This window comes from Podarcis bocagei, assembly GCF_964188305.1.
Source record: "Podarcis bocagei genome assembly, chromosome: 6".
NCBI classification, from domain to species: domain Eukaryota; kingdom Metazoa; phylum Chordata; class Lepidosauria; order Squamata; family Lacertidae; genus Podarcis; species Podarcis bocagei.
Window position 1 is genome coordinate 88,018,679 of NC_138130.1, and position 27,598 is coordinate 88,046,276.

Below are 27,598 nucleotides of genomic sequence, written 5' to 3' on the forward strand. Positions count from 1 at the left end.
TCCAGCCTAAGAATGAATTTGGTGTTTCATTTTGTTTTTAGCAGCCCAACTGCACAAATGGCTCATGTTAAGCTTGTGATTCACTACGATTCTATTCTTTATGTACTGCTAGCAATACAGGTCCCCCATTTCTTCACTTGTGCATTTATTATAATTTATAGTAAAATACAGGATTTTACATTAATCTCTCTTGAATTTCATCTTGCTGGTTTTGACCCAGTGGTTCGGCCTGTTAATATCCTTTTGTTCTGATTTTCTGATAAAATCAATATATTTGCTTTTTCAACACTGGTTTGGGTCCAAAAGGCGCTGTTTGTATTAACTGAAAGGTGTTTCTATATGTTATAATGGACTCTATGTGTCTTCCTACTTTTGAGCATTAGGAGAAGTCAAATCCACTTGAGTCCATTGCAACACCACAGGAAAAAGGCACTTTACTCCCCCAAACTTGCTCCCACTCAATACTATTGATTCCCTTGCCCTTCTCAGATACTGTGCCTATCCTACACTACTACAGAGAGCTCTCCAACCCTGAGGCAGATTTTTGGGTATTGCAGGGGACTACCAAATCTAAAGCACACTATTCAAGTTTTCAGTGAAAATGAATTGAATGTAATGGTAGCCAATGAAGCTCTGTTGTTTTCTACATTCAGTAAAACAAATGTACCAAACACAAAGAGATGTCTGGTTTGTTAATATATTTTGTTTATCATTAACATGAAAAATGTTATCCCGAGACAATGTTTTTCATTCATTGCTTGGCTTATCAGTCACATAAATAAGCAAATTAATATACAATGTTAGCACCAACAAGTGCACAATAAAATGAATGAGAAAATATTCAAGCACTATTTACTGCTTCTCCACCATTAGTGTACTCTAAACTGACCTTAAATAATTTTGATTTCTTATACACATTAGACATATTTCAACTATATTGCCTTGGCACACAGCCCTGTGGTTGTTCCAACAGGTTTCTATGTGACTGGGGTGCAACACTCATTTTAGCAGAAGAAAAAAGGACATTTTATAGGCAGGGGAACTCTATGTGAATCAGAACCCACAAAAATAATTTGTCTGTAAAGACTTTAAGTGTAACTGCCTAGTCCACAAAATCCAACTCAGCCCAGTGATTCAGATGGATTCTCACCCCCCGTTTTTCAGTATTAAGTACAGTAAGTTGCACACATTAAACTTTTGCACATTCAGCTTTGAGTGCATGGAAAAAAGTCAATTAAAAGGGAGTGGAAAGGAGACAGGGTTCTGGGGAAAATGGCCCTGGCAATCCTACTTGCCACTGAACCCCATGTGTTTTTACTCTTCATAATTTTGGCTTTAGGCACAATCTCCAAAATGTAACCCTCATATAAGCTGCATGTTATTTTCTATTATAACAGAACTTTCTAATCTAACCACTTAAGGACATGTTAACTAAAGTGAGAATATTTTTTCCTCTGTGGAGATTGCGAGCTTTGCAAGAGTGCTAAAAGGGATTAACGCACCATGAGGAATGTTGAAGGAAAATAGCCACTCATTGTGTTTTGATCCAAACACTGCCTGGGGCTTCTTTATTACAATCATGTAGGGAGAAACAGCCTAACAACTGAGGGCCACAAGCTGCTCGGCCCTAAGCAGAGAATGCCATGCTTATACAGTGGTATCTCGGGTTACATACACTTCAGGTTACATACGCTTCAGGTTACAGACTCTGCTAACCCAGAAATAGTACCTCAGGTTAAGAACTTTGCTTCAGGATGAGAACAGAAATCGTGCTCCAGTGGCGCAGTGGCAGCAGGAGGCCCCATTAGCTAAAGTGGTGCTTCAGGTTAAGAACAGTTTCAGGTTAAGAACGGACCTCCAGAACGAATTAAGTACGTAACCAGAGGTACCACTGTGTAGAGAAAAAACCCACTAACATGCTTCCCTATATCAGAGCACAATGTGTTTTTGGCACTAGCTCAAAATATGTTCATCAACGTAAACACTATCATTGTGGTTACAGAACCACCTGTATGTTCTCAGAACCTTCTCATTTTCTTCATCACCCATCCCATCTCCTTGTCACCAAACAGTGGTTGGCCAAAGTTTAGGTGTGGCCATTTTTTCTTTACAGGTTTTTGTGATACAAGCATTAATACTGTACAAAAGGGAAAGAAATCAGGATCTTCCACCAGTGGTATAAAGCCCTGTGTCTTTAGGTTAAAATGAAAAGTATCATTCCTGGAGATATGAATGCCTACCTGCCCTCTTAAGCCACTCCGTGTTATTGTAAAGTTAACCTCTGTAACAATGGAAGCTGCATCGGGTGGAATGTCAGGATTTGGGTTTCGGGTTGATAGAAACAGGCGGAATTCTTCGTTATAGTCAATTATTTTGTCACCTATTTGTACAACGTATCGAGGACCTGTGGGAGGAAAACATACCAAGATGAACAATTTTTTTAAAAGTGTTACATGCTCAGTATTATCTAATAATTGTTATAATAATTAACATAATATCAGCTCCACTGTATTCACAAGAAAGTAAAGTATGCAAGAAAATGGGCAAATGACCCATTGACTATCAACAACTTCTTGCTGTATATCTAGTGGCTGCCTAGTATAACACTGTAGGCTGGACAATCAATCTGTAACCAATTCCCATTACTAATCTACCCAATACGAACCAAAGTATGGTGTACTGATAGACACCATAGTATAAGGCACTATATGTCTTATAATGGAGTACATCTGTGATATGCTATTGGTAACCTCCCACCATATCCTGAACCAGATGCAAAACAGCACAAGTAGTCTTTGTGTACACTGACACAAGAAGATCCTGCTTCCTCTCTTGAAAGTAAGTATTCCTGGAACTGATTGTCAATCCAATTATAACAAAAAATAGCAAATAATAATAATCTTAAACTCTGCTTAATTTGACCAACTGAACAAACATGGAATGAATCAGACCCAGGGTGAGTCCTTACTGTGCTAACTGTGGACCAAAGATGGTCGTAACGAAGTGTCACTTAAGGATAATTGTGCAATTAAGAAAAAATGTCCAGTTGTGAAGAGGTCAATGTGAACCTTAGTATAATCTATCAGCCGGCAGATTGTTTCAGGTGAAGGACGTGCACTGATTTTACTTATTTACCACATAAATTTCACCTGCTTGTTGTAAAAATGTTGAATCCCAAATAGGATTTGTGGATGCACCAATTCACTGTAAAGTATAAATCATATTTTTATAACAAGCTGTGAAACATTACCAATGCATGATGGTCAAATGCAAAATAATAAAGAACCCATACTCTGTAGCTCATGAAAAAGTGTCCATCTGCAAAGCAGACAGAGGGGAATTCTGCATGGCTGAATTGTTCCTATTTCCTCAGTTAAACAACATCAGAGTTTATTGTTTCATGTCCAGACCTGGGTGAACTAGAAGCCGGGCGAGAATTTTTAGAGATGATATAATTTTTTAAAATATATTGGATTTTTAAAAAAATCCATGTTAAAAAAAATCCATGCAAACAGCACAGTTACTTTTAAACTGATTTGTTCATTTATCTGACTGAGAAGTGGGCGGGAGGGTGGGAGAGTATTGTATTCCTGCCACAATTAAAGCTGGAAATTTACCTTGTGCAACAAGGTCCTTTCTGAGCAATGGATAAAGCACAGGTTCCACTCCATCCATTTCCTGTATAATGAGAGTTTTCCCAAATCGCACAGCCAGCTCAAGAGCGTTAATGAAGTTGGCATCCTGCGCAAATAAAATTTTACCACCATTGTTCGATCTACGTCAATATTAACATATTAAGTCGACGATAGGAAAAATAAATAAATGCATCATCAAGACATTTTTCAGAAACAAAATACAGTGAAACAATTTTTATCAAGGCTGTATTAAAACATACAGTCCCGGTTTGGAAGCATTGCCTAACTATGGGCTCTTGTGCTACACATCTCCTCCTCTAGTAACAGAAAAATCTGGTACAGTACTTCAACTGAGCAGCACCTCTGTCACATGCAACATTAGCCACAAGGTGGAGGGGAAGGTGAACACTGGCCCTCTAAACAGCAGAAGAAGACATTTGGAGCGATATGAATGCCTCTGTCATTTAAATGCCTTTGAACCCAATGAGGAAGAAGTGAAATTGGGTTGCTACAGCTCCCACCCTCAAATTGGGAATAAAACACTGCAGATGTAGACAATTCTTTTCAGATCAGGCATTTGCGTAAGCAGGCTCATCTTTGCAGGATCAGTGGAGGGAAAATTTCTAATTTAAAAAAGGTTTAAGAGAATAAGGGGATCTCTTTTCCAATATTAAAGAACCATCTGAAAGATTCAAATAGGACCTGTTGGTTGACGACTTCCAAGCGTGATTCTTTCAAATGCGTTTTCAGCCATTCAGTAGCTCTGGAAGATGGGTCTATCAAAAATGGGCAAACTTTACTCTGTTTAAAAAAAAAAAAGGAGGGGGGAGAAATGTGTTCCAATCATGTTTGAAAGAAACTACACAACTATATAATTTGTATGAAAACACCCCATTAATCATCCTAAAAGGAAGTAATGAAAAGCTGAAAATGTTTGCATTGGGTACAGCAATCATAGTATATAAAGAAAAAAAGGTATCACAGGAAGGGGGAGGGAAAGATAGGAGATAAAATTACATGTGTAAAGCATTCCCAGTTTAACACTGCAGTATCCTTCTTAGATATTCAACTATTACCAGGATTTCAAATGCAGGGAAAGAAATTTTAAATGCTTAATAGTTCACTTGGGGAGACACTGTTTTACTTACTTATTATTTATTAAATTTATATCCCACCCTTCCTCACGAAGGAGCCCAAGATTTCCTAGATAATCTAATATAGTATTCATGGGATCATGGGTCCACTCCACAGACAACATTGAGTAGAGGCAGAAAATTATCTAAAAGACTGCACTGAGGAGAAAAAGTGACAGACAACCTCATTCTTCACTTGCACCCCCTAGACAGTCAAGTTGTAGCCTTCCCCACTGCACACACTTATCTCAGTATGAGAGTACTATCATGCTACACAGGCAGTGCCTCCAAAAGAATAAAAAAGCAATACAATTTACCTGTAAAATCACAAGGGCATTTTCTATTGACAGATCATCCGAGGGCAACCCTTCACTTTTCCAAATCAATTGCTCACTCTCTGTGCTCAGGAATCGCATAAGATCAAATTCTAACAAACAGAAGACGCTTCTTTTAATTCCATTAAATTTGCTAGAGCATTTTTTATGTTTGTATGGCTTCTCAACATTTGGATGAGCATCTAGGGCATATTAAATTGTGGTTACCTCCCCATATGTGTGTGTTATTTCATTAAGGGGCCTCATACATAAAATAATATAGAACACAAAACTTGCTTTCATTGGATTGTAAAGCACAATTCACACACCAAAGTCAAAACAGATTATCTGTTTCTAAGCAGAGAGTAGCTGATATTATTTTGTTCAACTTCTACTTGAAGAGGTTTCAGGAGTGCCCCCCCCCCTTTCCCTTGATGTAGAGAGGTTCCCTATGACTATGTTTGAATAAAGGAGTTACAACTCTGGCTTCCCAGAACAACACTACTGACTAATCAATGTTCAATAGCACACAATTATACCTTATAATTCAGATTAATATTTTATTTATTTTCCTATCAAAGATATAGCAAGACCTACTTTCCAGATTAGCTGATTTTGTCCATGAATCCAAACTTGCTTTTCTTTGATCTTCAGGCGCAGCAGAAAGATAAGTAATGAATGCAGCAGACAGTTGAGCTCTCACTGGCAGTGTGCTCAATTCATCTGCTATCTCTGAAACCTGAAAATAGAATTCCAACATGATACTGTAGTTCTTTCTGTACTTAAGTGATTTTTTTTTTTTACATGAGTGGAGCAGTCTTATTAAATAATAATATAGCCACACTAGTAATTTCGTCAGCCTTGAATAATTTTCCGGGTGACAAGACAGACAACATGTAGAAATACATACTGGACCCATCACACATCTCGTCCACTCCATCTTCACATGCAACGACTTCAGCTTAAATGCCTGTGAAAATACTGCAGGCAAGTATAGGCTAGGCATACTTTCTTCACTATCATGTGCTAAAGCTTTTATAGGATTTTTTTTGTTCTCTAGTGAATCTCAGGGGACGTGGGTGGCGCTGTTGGTTAAACCACAGAGCCTAGGACTTGCCGATCAGAAGGTCGGTGGTTCAAATCCCCATGACAGGGTGAGCTCCCGTTGCTCAGTCCCTGCTCCTGCCAACCTAGCAGTTCGAAAGCACGTCAAAGTGCAAGTAGATAAATAGGTACCGCTCTGGCGGGAAGGTAAATGGCATTTCCGTGCGCTGCTCTGGTTCGCCAGAAGTGGCTTAGTCATGCTGGCCACATGACCCGGAAGCTGTACGCCGGCTCCCTCAGCCAATAAAGCGAGATGAGCGCCGCAACCCCAGAGTCGTTCACAACTGGACCTAATGGTCAGGGGTCCCTTTACCTTTACCTAGTGAATCTCTACTGAGCACAGAACATCACTGGGGATTGGGAAAAGCATAGTAGATAACTGTGTGAGCTGAATCTTGTGTTAGACAAGTTCCAAGTAATTGTAAAATGAGAGAACTGTGCTACCAAAACCTTTGAAAATAGCCCCAAAACTGAGGTAAGGCCAAGAAGTAACATCCCAAAGTGGTACCACTGGATACTGTAGATGAAGTGGAGGTCCTTTCTATGGAATAGGTGAACTGGAAAATAAAAGTATGCCTCCCAAAGTCAGTTCAGGGCCTTTAAATAGTTTTTAATACTTAAGGCAATCAAACCTAGCATAGAGATGGGCCACAGCCTATAGTGTCACAACAGAAGACAATAAATTCATTGTTCATGTTGCCTGCTATTGAAGGCACCTATTGCCTTCACTAGAAGATGGGTGTGTGAAATGAAGCTATGCTTATTCAACAGTAAGGAACCCCAAATTAATTGCTAAGAAACCAAAATCAGAAGAACTAAAACTGAAAGTAAGAGGTGAACGCCAAGGAATATGCAACAGTAAAATAATTCCACACAATTACTCTACTGTAGAATGTCATACTTTACAGAATAAAATAATAATAATAATAAATTGTCCAGTGGCACCTTATAGACCAAGTAAGTTTGTTCTGTATAAGCTTTCGTGCGCATGTACACTTCTTCAGATACACACGAAAAGCATGCACACGAAAGCTTATACCAGAACAAACTTAGTTGGTCTATAAGGTGCTACTGGACCATTTTTTATTATTTTTATTTTGACTGCATCAGACCAACTTGGCTATCTACCTGAATCTAGAATACTGTACAGAGATATTTAAGCTTTCTGAAAATAAAACACTGACTTAAGTTTGAAGAAGAAAAGGCATATTTTTATTGAAGCTTAAGCAACCAACCTGTGAGTTCCATCTTTTATGCTCCCTATCAAGTTGTTTGATCAATATTTCTGCAGCTTTCACTGTCTCTTGTGCTTTAGCAACTTCTGCTTCAAGCTTAGCTGCCTCACTTGTTCTGGCCTGGAACCTGTGGAGCAAATGAACTGTTAAGACTTAAGGAACAAAAGAATGTGTTTCAACATAAGGCCTTTTTTTAATTTCAAAAGGATAGCAATGGTCACTTTTTGTAAAACATTTCAAGGCAATTTAACAATGAAAAAACATCAACAAGACTGTACATAATAATAATTTAAGTCCAATACAGATACGGCAGGTGGAGAAATTTCCACTTAAAAGGCCTATTGGAAAACAAAAGTCTTCAACTGGTGCTGAAAAGATAAAAGACAGGACCTGTCTGGTATGTAACAGCAGAGATTTGAAAGAGTAGATGCCACTACACTCAATGCCTAATTGCTACATCTTCTGGAGGAATCCTGATGGAACTGTGCCTGCAGGAGGCCCTCTTCTATAGATTGCTTTGTTTGCTTGAGATATATATTTGGTGAGATTATTTTTTAGGTATTCTTGTCCCACTCTGTACACAAGTACCAATAGATGGGACATAATTAAAAGTTCTAATCAGTTAATTAAAACTGTAAAGTGTTTGGATGAAAAATACATACCTATCTCTTAATTCTGCAACCCTTTCACCAACAGAATTAACCAAATCTTCTAGCTTCTTTTTTCTGTCTTCTGTTTTCCTAAGATTACTGAAATATATTAAGAATAATAATTGAGATCCTTACCAATCAACCCACAAACACAAGTGTAGGCAGCTTTCAAAGAAGGATGTTTCCAATGTTTGGGATCTGTAGCATATGGATTTAACCCTGCTGTGTGGGAATCTCTTGGGCTGAAGATGGGATATGCCACATAGACAAAACGTAAGCAAAGAAGGAACCCTCATTTTTTTTTTTTTATAAAATTTTTTATTGGTTTTACAAAGTTTTAAACAACAAACAAACACTTAAAAGAACAAACATACATGTATAGTTTCATCACCTATTTTCATAAACCTCTTTTCTCGGACTTCCCCATACCCCCCCTTTCTGCATCCCAGTGTCCATAATTTTATAGCAACTCCCTATTGTTACTCTCCGCCTCTGTCATCGTAGTCCTCTCTATATTCTGACCTTGTATCACTGTATCCCTTTGTTTCTGAAAACCACAACTCTTTAACATTCATTAAGTTTATAGTAGTCCTTAAGATAGCTTTTAAATTTTCTCCATTCTTCTTCCACCGTCTCTATTCGTTGATCGCGGATTCTGCCTGTCATCTCGGCTAATGTCATATAGTCCATCACTTTCATCTGCCATTCTTCCAGAGTGGGTAGATCTTGTGTCTTCCAATACTTCGCGATAAGTATTCTTGCTGCTGTTGTAGCGTACATAAAGAAAGTTCTATCCCTCTTTGACACCAATTGGCCGACAATGCCCAGGAGAAAGGCCTCTGGTTTTTTAGGAAAGGTACATTTAAGTACCTTTTTCATTTCATTATAGATCATTTCCCAGAAAGCCTTAATCTTCGGGCATGTCCACCAAAGGTGGTAGAAGGTACCTTCAGTCTCTTTACATTTCCAACATTTGTTATCGGGCAAATGATAAATTTTTGCCAGCTTGACTGGGGTCATGTACCACCTGTATACCATTTTCATAATATTTTCCTTTAAGGCATTACATGCCGTAAATTTGATACCGGTGTTCCATAACCATTCCCAGTCAGCTGACATAATGTTATGACCAACATCCTGTGCCCACTTAATCATAGCTGATTTGACTGTTTCATCCTGTGTATTCCATTTCAGCAACAAGTTATACATTCTAGATAAATTCTTAGTACTGGGTTCTAACAATTCAGTTTCTAGTTTTGATTTTTCCATCTGGAAGCCAATTTTCCTATCCTGTTTGAAAAATTCCATTATTTGATGATATTGAAACCAATTTTGTACCTTATGTTTCAATTTCGCATGACTTTGTAATTTGAACTTATCTCCATCCTGTTCCAAAATTTCCCAATACTTCGGCCATCCGACCTCCATATTGAGTTTCTTCACTGCCTTGGCCTCCACTGGTGACACCCATCTAGGGGTTTTGTTTTCCAACAGATCTTTATATCTTATCCAAACATTGAACAATGCTTTTCTAACAATATGATTTTTAAAGGCACTATTGATTTTATCATACCATAGATATGCATGCCAACCAAAAGCATTGTTGAAGCCTTCCAGATCTAAGATGTCTGTGTTTTCGAGGAGCATCCATTCTTTCAGCCAGCAAAATGCTGCTGCCTCATAGTACAATTTCAAGTCCGGCAGGGCAAAACCCCCTCTTTCTTTAGCATCTGTCAATATTTTAAATTTGATTCTGGGCTTTTTGCCCTGCCAGACAAATTTCGAAATATCTTTCTGCCACCTCTTGAAACATTCCATCTTATCCAGAATCTGCAAGGTCTGGAACAAAAATAACATTCTAGGCAATACATTCATTTTAATCACTGCAATTCGGCCTAACATTGACAATTTCAAATTTGACCATATTTCTAGATCTTTTTTAATCTCTGACCAACATTTTTCATAGTTATCCTTGTACAAATTCACATTTTTGGATGTCAAATAAACCCCTAGGTATTTAGCCTTCTTGACCACCATCAACCCTGTCTCCTCTTGGAATTCCTCTTTTTCCATATCTGTTAAGTTTTTTCCTAGAACTTTGGTTTTTTGTTTATTCAACTTAAATCCAGCCACCTGGCCAAACAGTTGGATTATTTCTAAGACCCTTTTCGTACTAGTGTTTGGCTCTTGCAAAGTCAATACTAGGTCATCTGCAAATGCTCTTAACTTATACTGTTTAGCTCCGACCTGCACTCCCTTAACCTGCTGGTCATTTCTAATCATATTCAGCAACACCTCCAGAACTGAAATGAAGAGTAATGGGGAAATTGGGCACCCCTGTCGTGTTCCTTTTTCTATCTTAAGTTCCTCAGTTATTACATTATTTACAATCAACTTAGCTTTTTGTTCAGAGTATATTGCCGCCATACCATTCTCAAAACCTTGGCCTACCCCCATCCCATGAAGATTCTTTATCATAAAACTCCAAGAAATATTGTCAAATGCTTTCTCCGCGTCCACAAAAATCAATACTGCTTTAGTGTTTATATTCACCTCTAGCTTTTCCAAAATATCTATTATATTCCTTACATTGTCTGCTAGGTGTCTTTTTGGGAGAAAGCCTGCTTGGTCCTTATGAATCTTCTCCATCAGCACTTTTTTAAATCTTTTTGCCAGAATGTCTGCAAAAATTTTGTAATCCACATTAAGTAGTGATATTGGGCAGTAGTTCTTCAATTGGGTCTTTTCAGTCTCTGTCTTTGGTATGAGTGAAATATATGCTTCTTTCCACGATTCAGGTGCCTTTTTTCCCTCAAGGATCTCATTGCAAACTTCTTTTAGTGGTTGAATCAACCATTCCTTCAGCGATTTGTAGTATCTGGAAGTCAGTCCATCTGGTCCTGGAGATTTGCCCAGTTGCATATTCTGAATGGCAGCCTCTATCTCTTGTTCTGTTATTCTCTGGTTCAGATCCATCTTACTTTGATGAGAGATTTTTTGTAATCCATATTTATCAAGGAATTTATCTATATCTTCTTCGTTTCGCGGGCCTTGAGTATAAAGTTTTTTGAAATAACTCAAAAAGCAATTTCTGATTTCATTGGGTTTAGATATATTTTTCCCATCCACTTCTAGGCTTGTAACTGTATTTAATTTCTGCCTTTTCTTCAGTTGCCATGCCAGAAGTTTGCCACATTTATTTGCTGATTCGAATGTCTTTTGTTTCATTCGCTTTATCTTCCATTCAATCTCTTGGTTCATCAATTCCATATATTGTGTTTGATATAGCTTAATCTCTCTTAAAATCTCCTGGGACTTTGGTTTTGTTCTTAATTTTTTCTCTCCTTCCTTTATCTTTTCCAAAATCTTTTCTTTTTTCTCATTTTGTTTTTTCCTCTTTATTGAGTTTTGTTGAATCAAGAAACCTCGCATCACCGCTTTACTTGCGTCCCAGATCACTCTTTTCTCCACATCGGCCCTCAAATTTATTTCAAAATAGTCTTTTAAAGTTTTTTGGGCCTTCATAAGGATCTCCTTATCTCGAAAGAGGGTGTCATTCATTCTCCATCTAAATTGACCAGTTGTTGTAAGTTTCATCTCCATCTTCACGGCGTTATGGTCGGAGCAAGTTTTTGGGCAGATTTCCACCTTCTTAATCAATGGAGCCATACCACTAGTAATCCAAATTTGGTCGATTCTGGTCCAGGTCATCATTGCTTGGGAGAAAAAGGTTCCCTCTCTCTCCAGAGGGTTCCTTGTTCTCCATATGTCTATCAAGTCCATGTTTTCCGTCATTTCAAAAAAGGTCCTAGGAAGTCTCCCTTCCTTAGTAACTGTTAGTCTTTGTGCCTTGTCCATGTTAGTGGAGACCACACCATTCATGTCTCCCATGATTATCATATTATAATCCAAATAGTCCGTCAGGGTTTCATGAAGTCTCTTAAAGAAGTCAGATTTGCCTTCATTTGGTGCATAGATTCCAACAACTAAAAGTTTTTCTCCTTGTACTTGTATCTCTACTGCCAGATATCTCCCTTGTTCATCTTTAAACATCATTTTTGGAGTCCATTTCTCTTTCACATATATCACAACTCCTCTTTTTTTTTACTTTATCTGATGAGATAAATTCTTGTCCTAGTCTTTTATTTGTAAGTAATCTCCTGTGAGCTCTGGTTATGTGGGTTTCTTGTAGACATATCAAATCCAGTTGTTCTCTGTTCAAAATGTGAAATACTTGTCTTCTCCTCAAAGGCCCATTGAGCCCATTACAATTCCAGCTAAGGAATTGCAGCGCCATCTTGTTATTTTTCTGAGACTCCTCCAACAGCTCCAAGTTGTTGCTCTTCTTCTGATGGTGGTGGTTTTTGTCCAAGCGAAAGATTCAAAATATCTAATACTCTCCTTTGTTCTGCAATTGGGTTTACAGTCCCCTTCTGCAGGTCCTCCTGGTATCTTCCCAAAAATTTGTCTTTGTCTTGAGTTGTCTTTATTTTGACCTTCTTTCCGTTGTAATCAAAAGACAGCCCTTGTGGGAATTCCCACCTGAAGCGGATGGAGTTTTTCTTTAACAGAAGAGCTAAGTCCTTGTAGAAGTTTCTTAAATCCAAAATATATTTTGGGATGTCTTTGAAGATCTGTACTGAGTTTCCAATTTGCAAGGCCTTTTCAAAATGTAGTCCTAATATTTTGTCTCTTTCCTCCTTAGATCTAAATGTAATCAGGCAGTCTCTCGGGGTCTTTCTGTCCTGCTTTTTACCCAGTCTAAAAGCTGTTGTAATTTTAAATTCGTCTTCCTCCAGATCCCAGCAGTCAACAAACTCCCGTGTCAGGTATTCCACAAGGTTGTCTCTTTCATTCTCTGGGATCAGTCTTAATTTCAAATTTCTCTCTTTTCTCTGTAATTCCCACAAGGCCAGAGTTGCGTCATGCTCATAAACCTTCTTAGCAATCGGCTCTAAATTCTCTTGTGTCTCTCCAGCAATAGCTTTCGCTTCTTCGGCAATTTTACGCGTGGTAGAGTTTTCCTCTACCAATTTATTTATAGATTCTGTATTCTGGTTTAGTCTTACTGATATTTCTGTTAATTTTTGTGTATTTTCTGAAGTCTGTTTTGTCAGAGACTCCAGAGATTGGTTTATTTTAAGCAGGGCTTCTGTCACAGCTTCCATAGAAACAGCTGTCCCTTTTTCTTGTCCTGCTGTTCCTGCAAATCCGGCAGTTACGCCTGAGATTGAGCCTCTTTTCTTTGTCTGTTGCTGCTGCAGCTGTTGTTGTTGTTGTTGCTTGGTCTTGGCTCTTGTGACTATCTCTTCTTGTGAGCCACTCATGTCAAGGTCGTTTCCCACGGGAGCTGTTCCCCGTTGGAAAATTCCACTGTCTTAGGCCGTGCCAACCTTTACCTTACCCTCTAGGGGGAGCAAATCAAAATGGCCAAAATTGAGATGTCCAAATACAGAGACAAAGGAGAATATCCAAAGATGTAGAGAAATTGACACAGTTAAAACAAATATAGCTGGGAGCTTATAGCTACAGATTGCCACTGTTTTCCAATAGATACTGTTTCATCTTAGTCTGATGTACTGTAGCCAAACAATATATAGACTTTGTATCTCAGTGTAACTTTTACAGGAGAAAGTCAGTTCAGTGTCCTATTGTCCTAAAAGGCAGACCGTTTCATGCTCTTAAATGACTGAGGCAGCGGAGGATTTTCCTTCTAGATCGTTCATGCAGTTATCAAAGTCTCTTTCACCTCCCCTCTGCCCTGCTAGCTAGAGGGGAGATCTAAGGTCCAAATGTCCGGTTTAATTAAATAAAAACAAAGTTTTAACGGATGCAGATTTAAAGTTCCGTTGCTTTCACTTTCATGCAGTCGGGGGGAGGCAGACTTCCTTGATTTTAACCTCCCCGCTTTCAGCCCAATTTTTAAACTTTAAAGGGTCCCAATTCTTTTCTGCTCTTACTCACGGGAATTCAGTCCAAATTTTCTTTTCAGGAAGGAATCGGCGCTCTCCGCTTATGGCGACGCGGCTTCACTCCGCAGGCTGGGTAGCGACTCTCAGCACCGCGCTCACTCCCGATGCCGCTCCGGAGCCTTTAAAAAGGCTCTTTCACAGTACCGGGGGGCGCAAAGGTGCCCACCGAATCTCCTTGTTCTCAGGCTTCAGCGCCTGAGATTTTAGGGGTCCCCCGCTCGCCGTAGCGGGCAAGACCCGAACTTGCGGAGCAGTCCTTCTCCGGAGCTCGGAGGTAGGACCGCCATTAAGCGCTGGCACCGACCGGAAGTCCTCGCAAAGAAGGAACCCTCAAGTCCTGGTTTTCTCCACCTGCATCAGTCTCTACCTCGGTGGCAATACCAGGCCTGAGAGATCTCAACATGGCAGCAAAACCCCCCAGTGAAGCTAACAGGTGGTTGGCCAGAAAGATGCAGGCAAAGAAGGTGAGACCAAGGCCATGGCAGGACTAGTCTCCCAAATTAAGAAAGAATTAGCATAAGACTGGGCAAAGGCTTTAGGTCACAGTGGTTCTCAACCTGTGGGTCCCCAGATGTTGTTGGACTACAACTCCCATCATCCCTGAGCTCTGGCCTTGCTAGCTAGGGGTGATGGGAGTTGTAGTTCAACGACATCATTGAGAAAGGCTGCTTTAGGAGAAGACATCTCCCAACCAACTAGCCTCCAATCCACTTCTTCTCCTTTCTTATCTAGGGATCTCAAACCATGCCAGATCACAATAGATCTAATGGGCCCATGACACAATGCAAGCTTACTTGAAAGTAAATCTCAGAATGACACTTGCAGTATGCACAGAATTGCAGCCTTGGCCTAATGAAATACCTATTATATCTAATTGGATTAATACGTTAACGAAATATTTTCCTAGTGCCAACAACTGTTGGTATAGACCAAGAGTAGACAACAACCAGTGCAAAAAGAATGTTTGATTCCAAACTGTACCGTATTTTGCGCCCCATAAGACGCTCCGGCCCATAAGACGCACCTAGTTTTTTTGGGGGGAAATAAAGGGAAAAAATTATTTCCCCCCCAGGCGCGGGGCTGGGGCAGCCCGAGCTTCCCCCGACCCCAGCCCCCAAACAGGCAGCTCTCTGCAAGCCGTGGGAGCCCAGCGGTGGTTCCCGCTGCTTGAGGAGAGATCCGCGAAGCCTGCACGTGCTGGGATCAGCGCTTGCAGGCTTCGGGATGCCTGCAACTCTCCCCAAGCAGTGGGAACGTTCCCGCTGCTTGGGGAGAGATCCGCGAAGCCTGCACGTGCTGGGATCAGCGCTTGCAGGCTTCGGGATGCCTGCAACTCTCCCCAAGCAGTGGGAACGTTCCCGCTGCTTGGGGAGAGATCCGCGAAGCCTGCACGTGCTGGGATCAGCGCGGGCAGGCTTCGGGATGCCTGCAACTCTCCCCAAGCAGTGGGAACGTTCCCGCTGCTTGGGGAGAGATCCGCGAAGCCTGCGCGTGCTGGGATCAGCGCTTGCAGGCTTTGGGATGCCTGCAACTCTCCCCAAGCAGTGGGAACGTTCCCGCTGCTTGGGGAGAGATCCGCGAAGCCTGCACGTGCTGGGATCAGCGCTTGCAGGCTTCGGGATGCCGGCAACTCTCCCCAAGCAGTGGGAACGTTCCCGCTGCTTGAGGAGAGGTCCGCGAAGCCTGGAGAGCGAGAGGGGTCGGTGCGCACCTACCGCTCTCGCTCTCCAGGCTTCAGCGAAAGCCTGCATTCGCCCCATAAGACGCACCCACATTTCCCCTTCATTTTTGGAGGGGAAAAAGTGCGTCTTATAGGGCGAAAAATACGGTATTTCATAGGGATGCTGAATTTATTTTTCAGACTTGAGTCAAACTCTTCTTCCATCAGAGTAGCCCCATGCTTCAAATGTAAAACTAAACCATGCCTTGATCCCAGGTTAACGCAGCAGGAGGACCAGGGAAAGAGAACTGTGGCCGTGGTCTTCACTTCAGGAACCCAAACATTGGTTTCATATTACTTTCATATTACTGTCGAGGAATTAAAAGCAACTGTAAAAAAATGTGCATTACTGTAAAAAATGTAAAAAAATGTAAAAAATTTACTGTAAAAAATACTGTTAAAAATGTGCATCAGAGCCAGTGTGGTGTAGTGGTTAAGAGCGGTAGACTCGTAATCTGGTGAACCGGGTTCGCTTCACGCTCCTCCATATGCAGCTGCTGGGTGACCTTGGGCCAGTCACACTTCTCTGAAGTCTCTCAGCCCCACTCACCTCACAGAGTGTTTGTTGTGGGGGAGGAAGGGAAAGGAGAATGTTAGCCGCTTTGAGACTCCTTAGGGTAGTGATAAAGCGGGATATCAAATCCAAAACTCTTCTTCTTCTACTTACGCTTCAAGACCTGCCTGTTCAGTTTCCAGAGGTTGAATTCGTTCCAGGACATAAGAATATTGAACATTGGCTTTAACCCATGCAGCTAAGGGTGCCGCTGCAGTACTGGCCCTTTTAGCATTCTGAAATATTGAAACATACTCATATTATCGTGAGAAGGCATGCATCCATTTTAACTGTTTAAATACACTTCTATACTGTAAATATAGTGCTTCCATCCCCACACATAAAATAAGCAATACAGAATCACTGGAAATTGTATCCTGCATTAAACCAATAACATGATTAACTTACAAAGCAGCACTGTCATTTCAATGTATAAAAATAAATAAAGTTTTCCCCTTTCCCACCATTTCTGTAACGTTGGATGATGAGTGATTCCAAAATGTAATTCATTTAATCAGTATTTATTATTTCATTTTATAGTTCTTTTTTACTAGCTCTTTATTCTGCCTTTCAATGTACTAAACCACAAAAATGTTTACAGCTTCAAACTGTGTTACAATATATTTAAAAACAAATTGAAAATTGAGTAGTCAAGCATAACAGTACAGAGTAATTTTATGTGTGTCTTCTGTGAAGTAAGTGTTGCTTAGTTAAATGGAATTTACTCTCAGGGAAGTGTGCATAGGATTGCAATTTGAAGTAGAAGCAGCAAATAAGCAGTTTGAAAAGCACACTTTCATAAAATTGTTAAGTTCACAAAGAAATTACCTTTGGATCAAAAGAGCCCTTATTTTTAGCTAGAAGTTCTTCCACACTCTCACGGATTTCCTTTGGAATATTTCGAGCATCAAAGGTTGCAATATCTTCCCTCACGCCTCTTTTGGCAAGAAAACTGCAAAATATATTAAATGACTGAATACAAAGGCAGAAATGGGCACTTCATAACAGGTATCGCTATGGTCTTTCTTTGGTATTCAGAATAAAATACATAATCTTTGGAAAAGATATACAACCAAGTTGTTTTTCTTAATAATAGTTTCCCCCCGCCCCTGGATTTTATTCCTAGGAGAGGTAGGCAAGCAAGCAAGGTGTCAGAACAGCAGCAGACAGCATGACGGCACTTACCTGGTCTCCCAATATCTAATCACTGCTGCTTCCTGGGGGGAGAGGCGGCAGGGAGGTAAGTGTGGTGCAAATGCACCAGCAGGGCCAGTCTAGCACTCCTGCCAATGCGTTTGCATTGGACTGACTTCCCCAACCCCTCTGTCCCCATAAGCAGCAGCTGGGAGGTCAGCAAAATGCTACCACCCTGAAACACCATCCGCTAAGGGATCAGATTCTGCTTGATCTGGACTATTCCCAATCCTGATGACTTAGAATAGAATCATAGAATCATAGAGTTGGAAGAGACCACAAGGGCCATCGAGTCCAACCCCCTGCCAAGCAGGAAACACCATCAGAGCACTCCTGACATATGGTTGTCAAGCCTCTGCTTAAAGACCTCCAAAGTAGGAGACTCCACCACACTCCTTGGCAGCAAATTCCACTGTCGAACAGCTCTTACTGTCAGGAAGTTCTTCCTAATGTTTAGGTGGAATCTTCTTTCTTGTAGTTTGGATCCATTGCTCCGTGTCCGCTTCTCTGGAGCAGCAGAAAACAACCTTTCTCCCTCCTCTATGTGACATCCTTTTATATATTTGAACATGGCTATCATATCACCCCTTAACCTCCTCTTCTCCAGGCTAAACATGCCCAACTCCCTTGGGTTTCAATATTTTTATTGTGATTTTATTAATATGTATTTGTTGACGTCACTTGTAAGCAACCTTGGAAGGATTTCTGTCCTGAGAGGCAGACTACATAAAATGAAATAAATAAATAAAATCTTCAATTTACCTCTTCATGCTCACCCACGATGTATCAAAGATGCCCATCAACCGTAAGACACCCTCTAGTATATCTCTAATTATGTCCGGTGGCATACGCAGGGAGCGGATTTCTGACAGAGATTCTGGTTTGATATTTCCAACAGCTAGCTTAGCTTCATTAACCAGCGGCTAAAACAAGAAAAATAAGCAAGTTACCAAAGTTGATTAGTTTTAACAAAACTTTAACTTCACCTTTTTAACCGCAGCTACAATGTCTCAATAATCTCAAAGCTTAATTAAAAGCAGGTGGCAATAAGTGGGAAATATTAATTTAGGTCTTATGGTCACTATTTATGAAAAATGGATGAGAGGGGATTGGGCAGAGGGTGCAATAATAAGCAATACAGTGGTACCTCGGGTTAAGTACTTAATTTGCTCCGGAGGTCCATTCTTAACCTGAAACTGTTCTTAACCTGAGGTACCACTTTAGCTAATGGGGCCTCCCGCTGCTGCCGCACCGCCAGAGCACAATTTCTGTTCTCATCCTGAAGCAAAGTTCTTAACCCGAGGTGCTATTTCTGGGTTAGCGGAGTCTGTAACCTGAAATGTCTGTAACCTGAAGCGTATGTAACCTGAGGTACCACTGTACTCCCTCTCCTGTCCAATTTTCCCACCGTGACCACTAACAACCTTTCCACATTCTGCTATGCTCCCAACCCCACCCCTTGGTCCCTTGCTTATTAAGTGTGCTCTTTCCGTTCCTCATTTCACTGCCATAAACGTGGCTAGTTTCTTCACTCCTTGTTGGGCGTGAAGCTGTTGGTTCATGCTGGGGCCAGAATTTGCATAGTTCCACAATATAGCTGAAGGGCCATAAAAAGTACCAAAAAGGGAAAGAACTAGACTGGGACCAGAACACTAGAAAATAAGGAGACTGCTAAGAGAAAGCAAAGATGAAGAAGAAAAGATAATGGAAAGGAGAAGTAAGGAGTCAGTGAGGAGCCACAGCTATGTACCTTCCAGGCCGAGAACTGAGAGCATGTCACATGACAGCAGAGACGCCCTCAAAAAGTGATAAGAAGCAACATGATACTAGCCTGAGAGAGGCTTCTTACCCCAATACTCATCTCTTCCTAACTTCCTGCCCCTCCAATCACTCCAAGTCTTGCTGCTCCGTCAGAAAGAAAATAATCCTATTCCCATTAATTTAATGGCCTATCCAGCCATGCCATGGAGATTATCTCTACGGGGACCAAAGTTAGCTTTAAGAAGCTAACATGAAAATAAATGGAGATGCTCACATCCTTTTGTTTTTACTCTAGCCAACATTCAAAGCCATTATGCACTCAAGCATGTCTTTTTCAGTACTTGTCCCCTTAAAATATACATAACTCATTCTTGATTGCACATCAAGAAAATAATGGAGCACAAATAAAAGCTCCACGAAGCTCCATTATGTTCTTTGTGTTTTATAAACCAGGATCTAAAGCCAATAAAGTTCCATTGTTATTACCTGAACCTCTCTCAGTTCATCCTCAATTATCGTTTTTCTTTCTTCGATTTTTACAACTTCTTGCGCTATTTTTTGTTTTATTTTCTCCATTTCTGATTTCTGTTCACTTGCATCCTATAAGAAAATAGGTATTATCCACAGGAGCTAAGAACATGGGGTCCCCCCATTTCTTGGGTTTGAATACTGCACCGCAACATGAGGACTTTTACCCTTTATGGTGATTTTGTACTAGTGCACAGATCAGTCTGGTGCATTGATGCAGAGGCTCACAGGATCAGATAAAAGCCCTGCTTCCCCTGGCCTTAAGACTCAACCTATCCCTTATTATAGCACAGCAGCAGTCACCCACAGTTAGGTTGCTCTCTCTCTCTCCTTATAAATATATATACTGATTGATTGATTGATTGACTGATTGATTGAATTTATATACCACCCTATACCTGGAGGTCTCAGGGGAGTTCACAGAATAAAATCAAAATATAAAACCTCATATATTTCAAGATAACAGATCTAATATTCAGAAGTCCTACAGCCCTAAGAACAATTTTATATTAGATCCAACATGTTAAATCTTGCAATGTTGACAATGGCAAGAAATTTTGCCGTTTTTCTCTGCCAATGGTGGCTTCTGCAGAAATCTCTTATCAGTTTTTGCTTCATGCTATTCTCTTCCTACCACCTTATCTTTATTTTTATTTATTTCCAGATTTCCATGCACTCTTTTCAACCGTAGTGGACATCACGGTAGAACGACTTCTCAACAACTTACTGGGAGGAAGAGGGCAGGCAGGTAGGTCACTGCAGTACGTACACATCTGTGAAGCCAATCTGGCGCTCTTGCCAGTGTGTTTGCACCCTCCCCACCCTTTCCCTTCCTGATAAGAGCAGTAGCTCATCTGTCGGGAGGTTAAGTGAGCAATGCCACCCCTGGCACATGTCCACTGCTGTTTTTAGAAGGAAAGCACTCTCAATGCAGCTTGCATTAACCACTTGTCAAATATACAAGAAAATTAAACCAGCAGTTAAAACACTGCAAAAAGCAGCAGAGTACTCTTATGAAATTAAAGGGAGTAATTTACAATCTACATGTTTAAAACCAGCAATATAACCCTTTAAAAAATTCAAAACAGCACCATCATTAAAAGCAGCTCGGAATAAATAGGTTTTCAAGGCTCATTTAAAAGCACTGAAGGGGCTGCTCCCCTCTCTCCAGAGAATTCACCTTTCTTTACTAACTGCACTCTTTTTCTCCACCTTTCTATGCCTTGTTGATTACTTCATTTAATCTTTTTGAGCATCTTTACCAGCATGCTATCAACTGGACAGTCTCCATTCTCAACCTTCCTGTAATGCATTTGCAACTTTATGTTTATACACATTACCTGCATAGAAACAGTAATTTCTTGGAGCGCAGCATCAGCTTCACCTTGCTTCATTTTCAGCAATATACTTTGTTCTTCAGCTTTCCTGTTCAATTCATCAACAAGAGCTTTTGCTTCGTTCAGTTTAGCTACTCCAGCCTAATTGACAAGTGGAGAGTGAATAAATGTCATTTAGCTAGTAAGAAATATACAAAAACACCTTATTTGGAGGGAAAAAATCCAAGACAAACACATTGTTTTGGAAAGATAATGTAAATCCAAAGTAACCTATGTCTTATATACCTGCAAATGGCTTTGCCTTTTTATCAGCTCTGCTCTTTTGCCATTATGGATGGCACGATACATATGAAGGAAAGTCAAGTATCTTCTGGGCGTAGCTCCGTAGGGTTTACATGAGTCGTGGATCATCAAAAATGACCTAAGGAACTCAGAATCACCTATGAAACATGTTTAGAAAATCAGCATTTATATGTCGGCAAAGAATATACAAACACAACTATAACAAAAAACCAAATTATCTGAAGCATGGCAGAAAAGGAACTGTTGTTCTCATCTAAAAGGTGTTTCTCCTTCGATGATTTGAAGCTCTCAAGCGGGAATGAGTTCCACCTGGTGCTCAAAGGCAGAACACACAGTAGTTTTGAGGAAGTAGGTGGCTCTCCTCTCCCCTCAGGAGCTAAGTCAAGTTACAGACAAATAACACAACAATGCCTTTTACGTCTTTCAAAATGTCTGTGTTTAACCTGAAAAGCCTGAGGGGTATGGAGTGGTAATGCAGTCAACAGCTTGACAAGGCAAGAAAGAAAACCTTGGGCAATCCTCCTCAAAAGAACCTTGAGGGGACTCAAATAGCCTGGGTTGAGTGAGGTATATTACATCCTCTGTGTCATCAGAGCTGTTCCTCCATATGCCTCTCATCTGCCAATCAATTGAGGAGAGTAATCCCACCCCCCAGTAGGCCCAGGCTTCTTTTCAACAAGCTGCTGTATAGTGTACATGAGCAACCTCAGCCCTGCCTGAGACCTATATGGCAATGGACACTGATAGCAAACAAATGTTAGTACAGTCGTACCTTGGTTGACAAACGCCTTAGCCGTCAAACGTTTTGGCTCCTGAACACCGCAAACCCAGGAGTGAGTGTTCCGGTTTGAGAACATTCTTTTGGAAGCCAAACATCCGGTAGGCCTTCCAATTGGCTGCAGGAAGCTCCTGCAGCCAATCGGAAGCCACACCTTGGAAGTCAAAAAGACTTCTGGAACCGATTCCATTTGGCTTCCAAGGTACGACTGTATCCGATTGCTGGTGTAATTTGGAACAATGGATGAAACTGCAGTAAGTGCTTGGGCCAGGTCTTGAGCAGCCTATGCCCCATCTGGATTCTGTTTAGAGAAAGACCCAGCCGCAAGTGGGTGGTTAGAAACAGTGCAAAGCCAAAGGGTCTACAACATGATTCGTCTATTGTCCATTTCTCTAACAAAAGTTTGTATATGTGGGGGATTCAGCAGCACTTGGCAGGAGTGTGAGATATTTGCTCAGTTGAAGGTATCAGCTTTGAAGTGGAAAGTTGCAGGCTTCATCTTCTTTGACGATCATTCGTAGCCGAGTAAGTTTGTCTTCCATGAACACTGTCTTAACATTAAGTCCCTAAGTGACTGTGGAGGCCATTTCTGGATCCACATGACCTTCCACAGTAGAAGTGGGGATGATTAACATTGATTAATTTCAGTTGGTCAACTCTGAGTAGGATGTAGCTGAATAGACTCATAGGATCTACTCTGGACAAAGGCAGGAAACAAACTGAAACATAAGAGAGCTACTTCCTCAAACTATCTGTGTTTCTTGCCTTCAGACACTAGGTTGAACTAGATTCCACTTGAGGATCTTCATCATCCATGGGAGAAGAAACTGTCATCCCAGGCATTTTCTTTTAAAAGTATTAGAGTAAATTTAAAGCTGCTGGTTTTAGTTTCTAGTACTACCCATCTTGACTAGAATTGTGTTTATTATGTATCTTCTGCATATACATTATCTCTGCAGGTCACTTTTCCTACTGAAATTCTACTCAAGGTTGATAAAATCAAATTATCTACTAATTTTGTATACAATGGATCATAATTTAATGTCTAAATGTCTTCAATATTTCTTGTTACTTACACAACAATTTTGAAAGTTACTCTAACTGCTTAATAAGCAAAGATCTCACCAGAATTCTTCTTTCTGCGTTCCTTTGAAGTTTTAGTTTTTTCTTTTTCATCTGATTCAATAAACAACATTTCAGGTATCTAAAACATGAAGTTTAAGATAAAAACAAATAGTATCACTGGATATTTTTATTGCAAGTAGATATTTACCAAGAAACTATCATTGCATGGGTGCCACCCATTCCAAGCTTAAGAAAGAATCCTGGATGCTCCTCGAGTGGTTAGTTCTAAGAAAATGGAGCTGAGCACAAGGAAAAGGCTTATTAAGGCTGGGACACTTAGAGTAATTGTGCTGTATCTCGAGGTTACACTGCTTCCACGCCTTAGAAGCAGATGCCGAAATGAAGAAGTAGGTGTAGGCATTCATAGTTGTGGGTAAAAGGATGATGAGTGAAACGAGTCTTGAACCATTTAGGATGAAATAAAGACTACATCTACATAGAATAGTAGTCCTCTTGCTCACTCCTAGCCTGTCATTCACAATAACTGCTATCCCTCTACTTCAGTAATTAAATAAAATTACGCAACTTTGTTGAGTACCTCGGGTTAAGAAGTTACTTTGTTCCGGAGATCCGTTCTTACCCTGAAACTGTTCTTAACCTGAGGTACCACTTTAGCTAATGGGGCCTCCCGCTGCCGCCGTGCCGCCACTGTGCGATTTCTGTTCTCATCCTGAAGCAAAGTTCTTAACCCGAGGTACTATTTCTGGGTTAGTGGAGTCTGTAACCTGAAGTGTCTGTAAACTGAAGCGTCTGTAACCCGAGGTACATGAGCAACAGAAATTAATCCTAGAGGGCATTAAATACGCTGAATGGAACTTCAGTATTTCTCTCTGTGCTTACCTTTTTCATACTGTTTTCAGACCAACTCTCCATCCAGAGGACCTGACATTTCTTATGAAGGGCAGGATTACTTTCACAATTTATTGTGAAGTTCAGATTAGTAGAATCCATAATCAATACAACATGAAGGTTCTGTTGAATTCCTAAAATGTATACAGTGTATTTGTAAATCATAAACATGGGCTTAACACTTTACATAACATTTTATATGATATTAGGGGCTGTGCACCTGCTTGCTTCCTTTACATCACAGCCACAAGCTGGAGACAAACAAGATTTGGAACCCACCTCTGGGCTACATGGATTCTGTTTTGAAAAAGTATCCAGTAGGACAGCAATTATTATGTGCTTGTATAACCTAATGCATATCAAATTTTAGTAATAGATCATTTTTATCATATATACTTGTAAAATTGCCATGTTTCTCCCCAGATTCCTTTGTAATGACTCACATACATACATACACAAATACATACATACTGTGATTCACTTACTGTAAGTGAAATAGTTAAAAACTGGTCCTGTAAATCCATCTTGTGATGCTTGATCTTTCAGAGGAGACAGGAGTGGCTCTAATTCCTCTATTGTGTACAAGCCAGGAACCTCACCTATTTCAGGAACAGGTTTTTTTAAAAATCTAAAATTACTAAAATCATTTTCAGCATTCCATTTTGTGAACAATTAAATAAATGTTTTATAATTTCTTTACTTGAAAATATTTTAATTCGAACATAAAACCAGATAAAGGAAAATACAATAGTCGTATATTTTTCTCCTTTTTTAGCTGAAATTTTAAAAATTTGTACAGGAAAAGCCAATACTCTTCCATATCACTATAAAATAAACAATTAATTTACTATTTCCTTAAGAAATCCTAACTAGCCTTTTGCTTTAGGATACAGGCTCCTTAATCCTTCTCTTTTGTAAGCCACGATGATGCCAGGAAATGTCCAATTGACCATGGTTTCCCAGCCACAGTTACCAGGAAACCATGACAACCAGCTTCTGGAACAAGCCAAGATCTTAAATCTTAGTTCAAAGTTGTTTGAGATTCTGGCTAGTTCTTAACTTAAGAGTAACCACAGTCCATATTGCTTCAGGCAACAATACAAACAGCAGTTAATCCACAATGGAAGCAAAAGCTTCCAAAAAACGTGAGGAGGAAGAAGAGAACACAAGCCAGGGCTGGGGGAAATCACATACTGTAGATCAATTATTGTAACACTGAACTATTGACAAGTGATATGTTTGAAGGCCATTGTACTTTACAAGACACAACTAGAATTCAGTGCCTATTGAAATTTGCAGCCGCCATCACATCAGGCCCTATTGTAGGCCACTGACCTCTTATTTTAATCTCACCTGACGATAGTAAGCTGTTGATCATCTCAAGAAATGTGGATTGGACAAACTGATAGTCCTCAAGCAACAACACAACATGTTGAGCTTCAATTCCTGCAAGCTGCATCACCTGGAACAATGGAATAGATTGTTTATGGGAAGATATATCAACCTGCCTGTAGAATTGAAACATCACTAATAAATTATCTGAAATAATGAAACTAAAGTTCTCAAAATAAGATCTGTTTCACACTTCAACCTAGGATTACATAGGATCTATATTTTCATGGTATAAACAAATGCAGCAAGCCACATAATATTTCAACACATAAGCTATAAGCACCTGATTTGAGGCTAAATGCAGTGAGAGGTGCCTGGTCTCAACTATTTTACTGCAGTTTTTGGTTTATTTACTGTGTTTAACATCACAAATCAACAAAGGTTTATTTGACAAGTTATAAAATAATTAAATAATTCAAAATATTTTAAAGAAAAAAATAGTTTATGATGTGAAGTTACTGAGACCGTTGATATATTTCTAATGATACTCTCCTTCTCATAGTCAGATATACACCTCAAAATATAACAGACAAGATTGAGGAAAGAAAGAAACAAAACACAAAAGTATGGGAGGGCCAGATAACACTTTTAAAAGGTGAATGGTATTAATCCAGAAATCTTGTCCAAACTAAAGCAGCTAATGGATAAACAAAAGAAACTGAAAATCCCTGAATTTCTACTCATTTATAAAGACCACTTTAAAATAATTTAAGAAGGTATATATAGCACCATCCAGTTCAGCTTGGCACGTATAAATAGCACATAGCATAATGTTTCAATTCCTATAGACAACAGATTGTCCGATATGGAATCTTTCAATAGTGATTTTCCTTTATTTAAGTTTTTTGAGAAGTAAGCTTGAATAACATAAAATATATATATTGTAACTTACATGTTTCAAATCATTTTTAAACTGCTTCATTTCATAGCCTCTGGAAATTTTGGGTGTAATGAGAACAGCTCCATGCATGTGACTAACCAATGAAGTAACAGTTCGACGGCCCACTCCACTTTGGCCTGCTAACAGAAGCGACCCTCCAGGAAAACTCAGTACTCTGTCGATTCTAGATACATAATCAAGGACTTCTGGGAACAGCAAAATTTCTATTTCGTGGTTGTCACGCCCATAGTGAATAATGCCCTGAAGAGAAAGAAGTAATAAGTAAACAAATGTAAATGCAACCATTAAATATAATGATATGCAACAGCAGAGACATAATACTGGTTTGTTCTTGAGATATACTAGCCAAAATGTAGAATTATAAAAATCCACTTATATTCTAGAGGATAAAGTTAAAGGGACCCCTGACTGTTAGGTCCAGTCAGGGACGACTTTGGGGTTGTGGCGCTCATCACACTTTACTGGTCGAGGGAGCCAGCGTACAGCTTCCGGGTCATGTGGCCAGCATGACTAAGCCGTTTTCTGGTGAAGCAGAGCAGCGCACAGAAATGCCGTTTACCTTACCTATTTATCTACTTGCACTTTGACGTGCTTTCGAACTGCTAGGTTGGCAGGAGCAGGGACAGAGCAATGGGAGCTCACCCCGTTGCGGGGATTCGAACCACCAACCTTCTGATCGGCAAGCCCTAGGCTCTGTGGTTTAACCCACATGCCACCTGCATCCCTATTCCAGAGGATAGAAGTTGCTTAATTCATTCATAGGCTTCTCACCTCAATTTGTATTGGGGGAAAATATTTGTACAGCTGGAAAGTTTGGGTGAGTGATGAAATCTGGTGGCCTGCTGTGAAATTATCTTGCCAGCTATACAAATGGCTTCTATGTTGTTATTATAATACCAAAGACGTGTCTAGATCTCCCTGATTAGGAATAGAAGAACAGGTGATTCATTGATTCACACCTGTTCATCACTCAATAAGCAGCAAGAAGATATGAAACCGCTATCACAGACGAAACATCACCATTAGTAGTACATTACATCACCTCAAATGGGACCATTAGTCTTATCTGAAAGGTGCTATTGAGTGGGCATTTGGACACCACCAAGTAGGTTGT

The 27,598-nt window shown here is 40.0% G+C and overlaps 1 protein-coding gene across 3 annotated transcripts in view; it reads right to left on the reverse strand.

Annotated features, from left to right (window-relative positions):
• DYNC2H1 (dynein cytoplasmic 2 heavy chain 1) overlaps window positions 1–27,598 on the reverse strand; it is a 166,216-nt gene that overhangs the window by 79,762 nt on the left and 58,856 nt on the right. For all 3 annotated transcript variants that reach the window (XM_081197607.1, XM_081197608.1, XM_081197606.1), the window contains 18 exons: window positions 26,476–26,724; window positions 25,545–25,653; window positions 24,677–24,790; window positions 24,183–24,325; window positions 23,343–23,421; window positions 21,422–21,576; window positions 21,140–21,277; window positions 19,758–19,871; window positions 18,273–18,433; window positions 17,145–17,268; window positions 16,431–16,552; window positions 8,084–8,170; window positions 7,422–7,548; window positions 5,680–5,821; window positions 5,086–5,195; window positions 4,338–4,436; window positions 3,618–3,741; window positions 2,241–2,404 (listed from right to left, as the gene is read on the reverse strand). In XM_081197607.1, coding sequence (XP_081053733.1) covers window positions 2,241–2,404; window positions 3,618–3,741; window positions 4,338–4,436; window positions 5,086–5,195; window positions 5,680–5,821; window positions 7,422–7,548; window positions 8,084–8,170; window positions 16,431–16,552; window positions 17,145–17,268; window positions 18,273–18,433; window positions 19,758–19,871; window positions 21,140–21,277; window positions 21,422–21,576; window positions 23,343–23,421; window positions 24,183–24,325; window positions 24,677–24,790; window positions 25,545–25,653; window positions 26,476–26,724 — 2,361 coding nt within the window. The remainder of the gene's footprint in view (window positions 1–2,240; window positions 2,405–3,617; window positions 3,742–4,337; window positions 4,437–5,085; window positions 5,196–5,679; window positions 5,822–7,421; window positions 7,549–8,083; window positions 8,171–16,430; window positions 16,553–17,144; window positions 17,269–18,272; window positions 18,434–19,757; window positions 19,872–21,139; window positions 21,278–21,421; window positions 21,577–23,342; window positions 23,422–24,182; window positions 24,326–24,676; window positions 24,791–25,544; window positions 25,654–26,475; window positions 26,725–27,598) is intronic.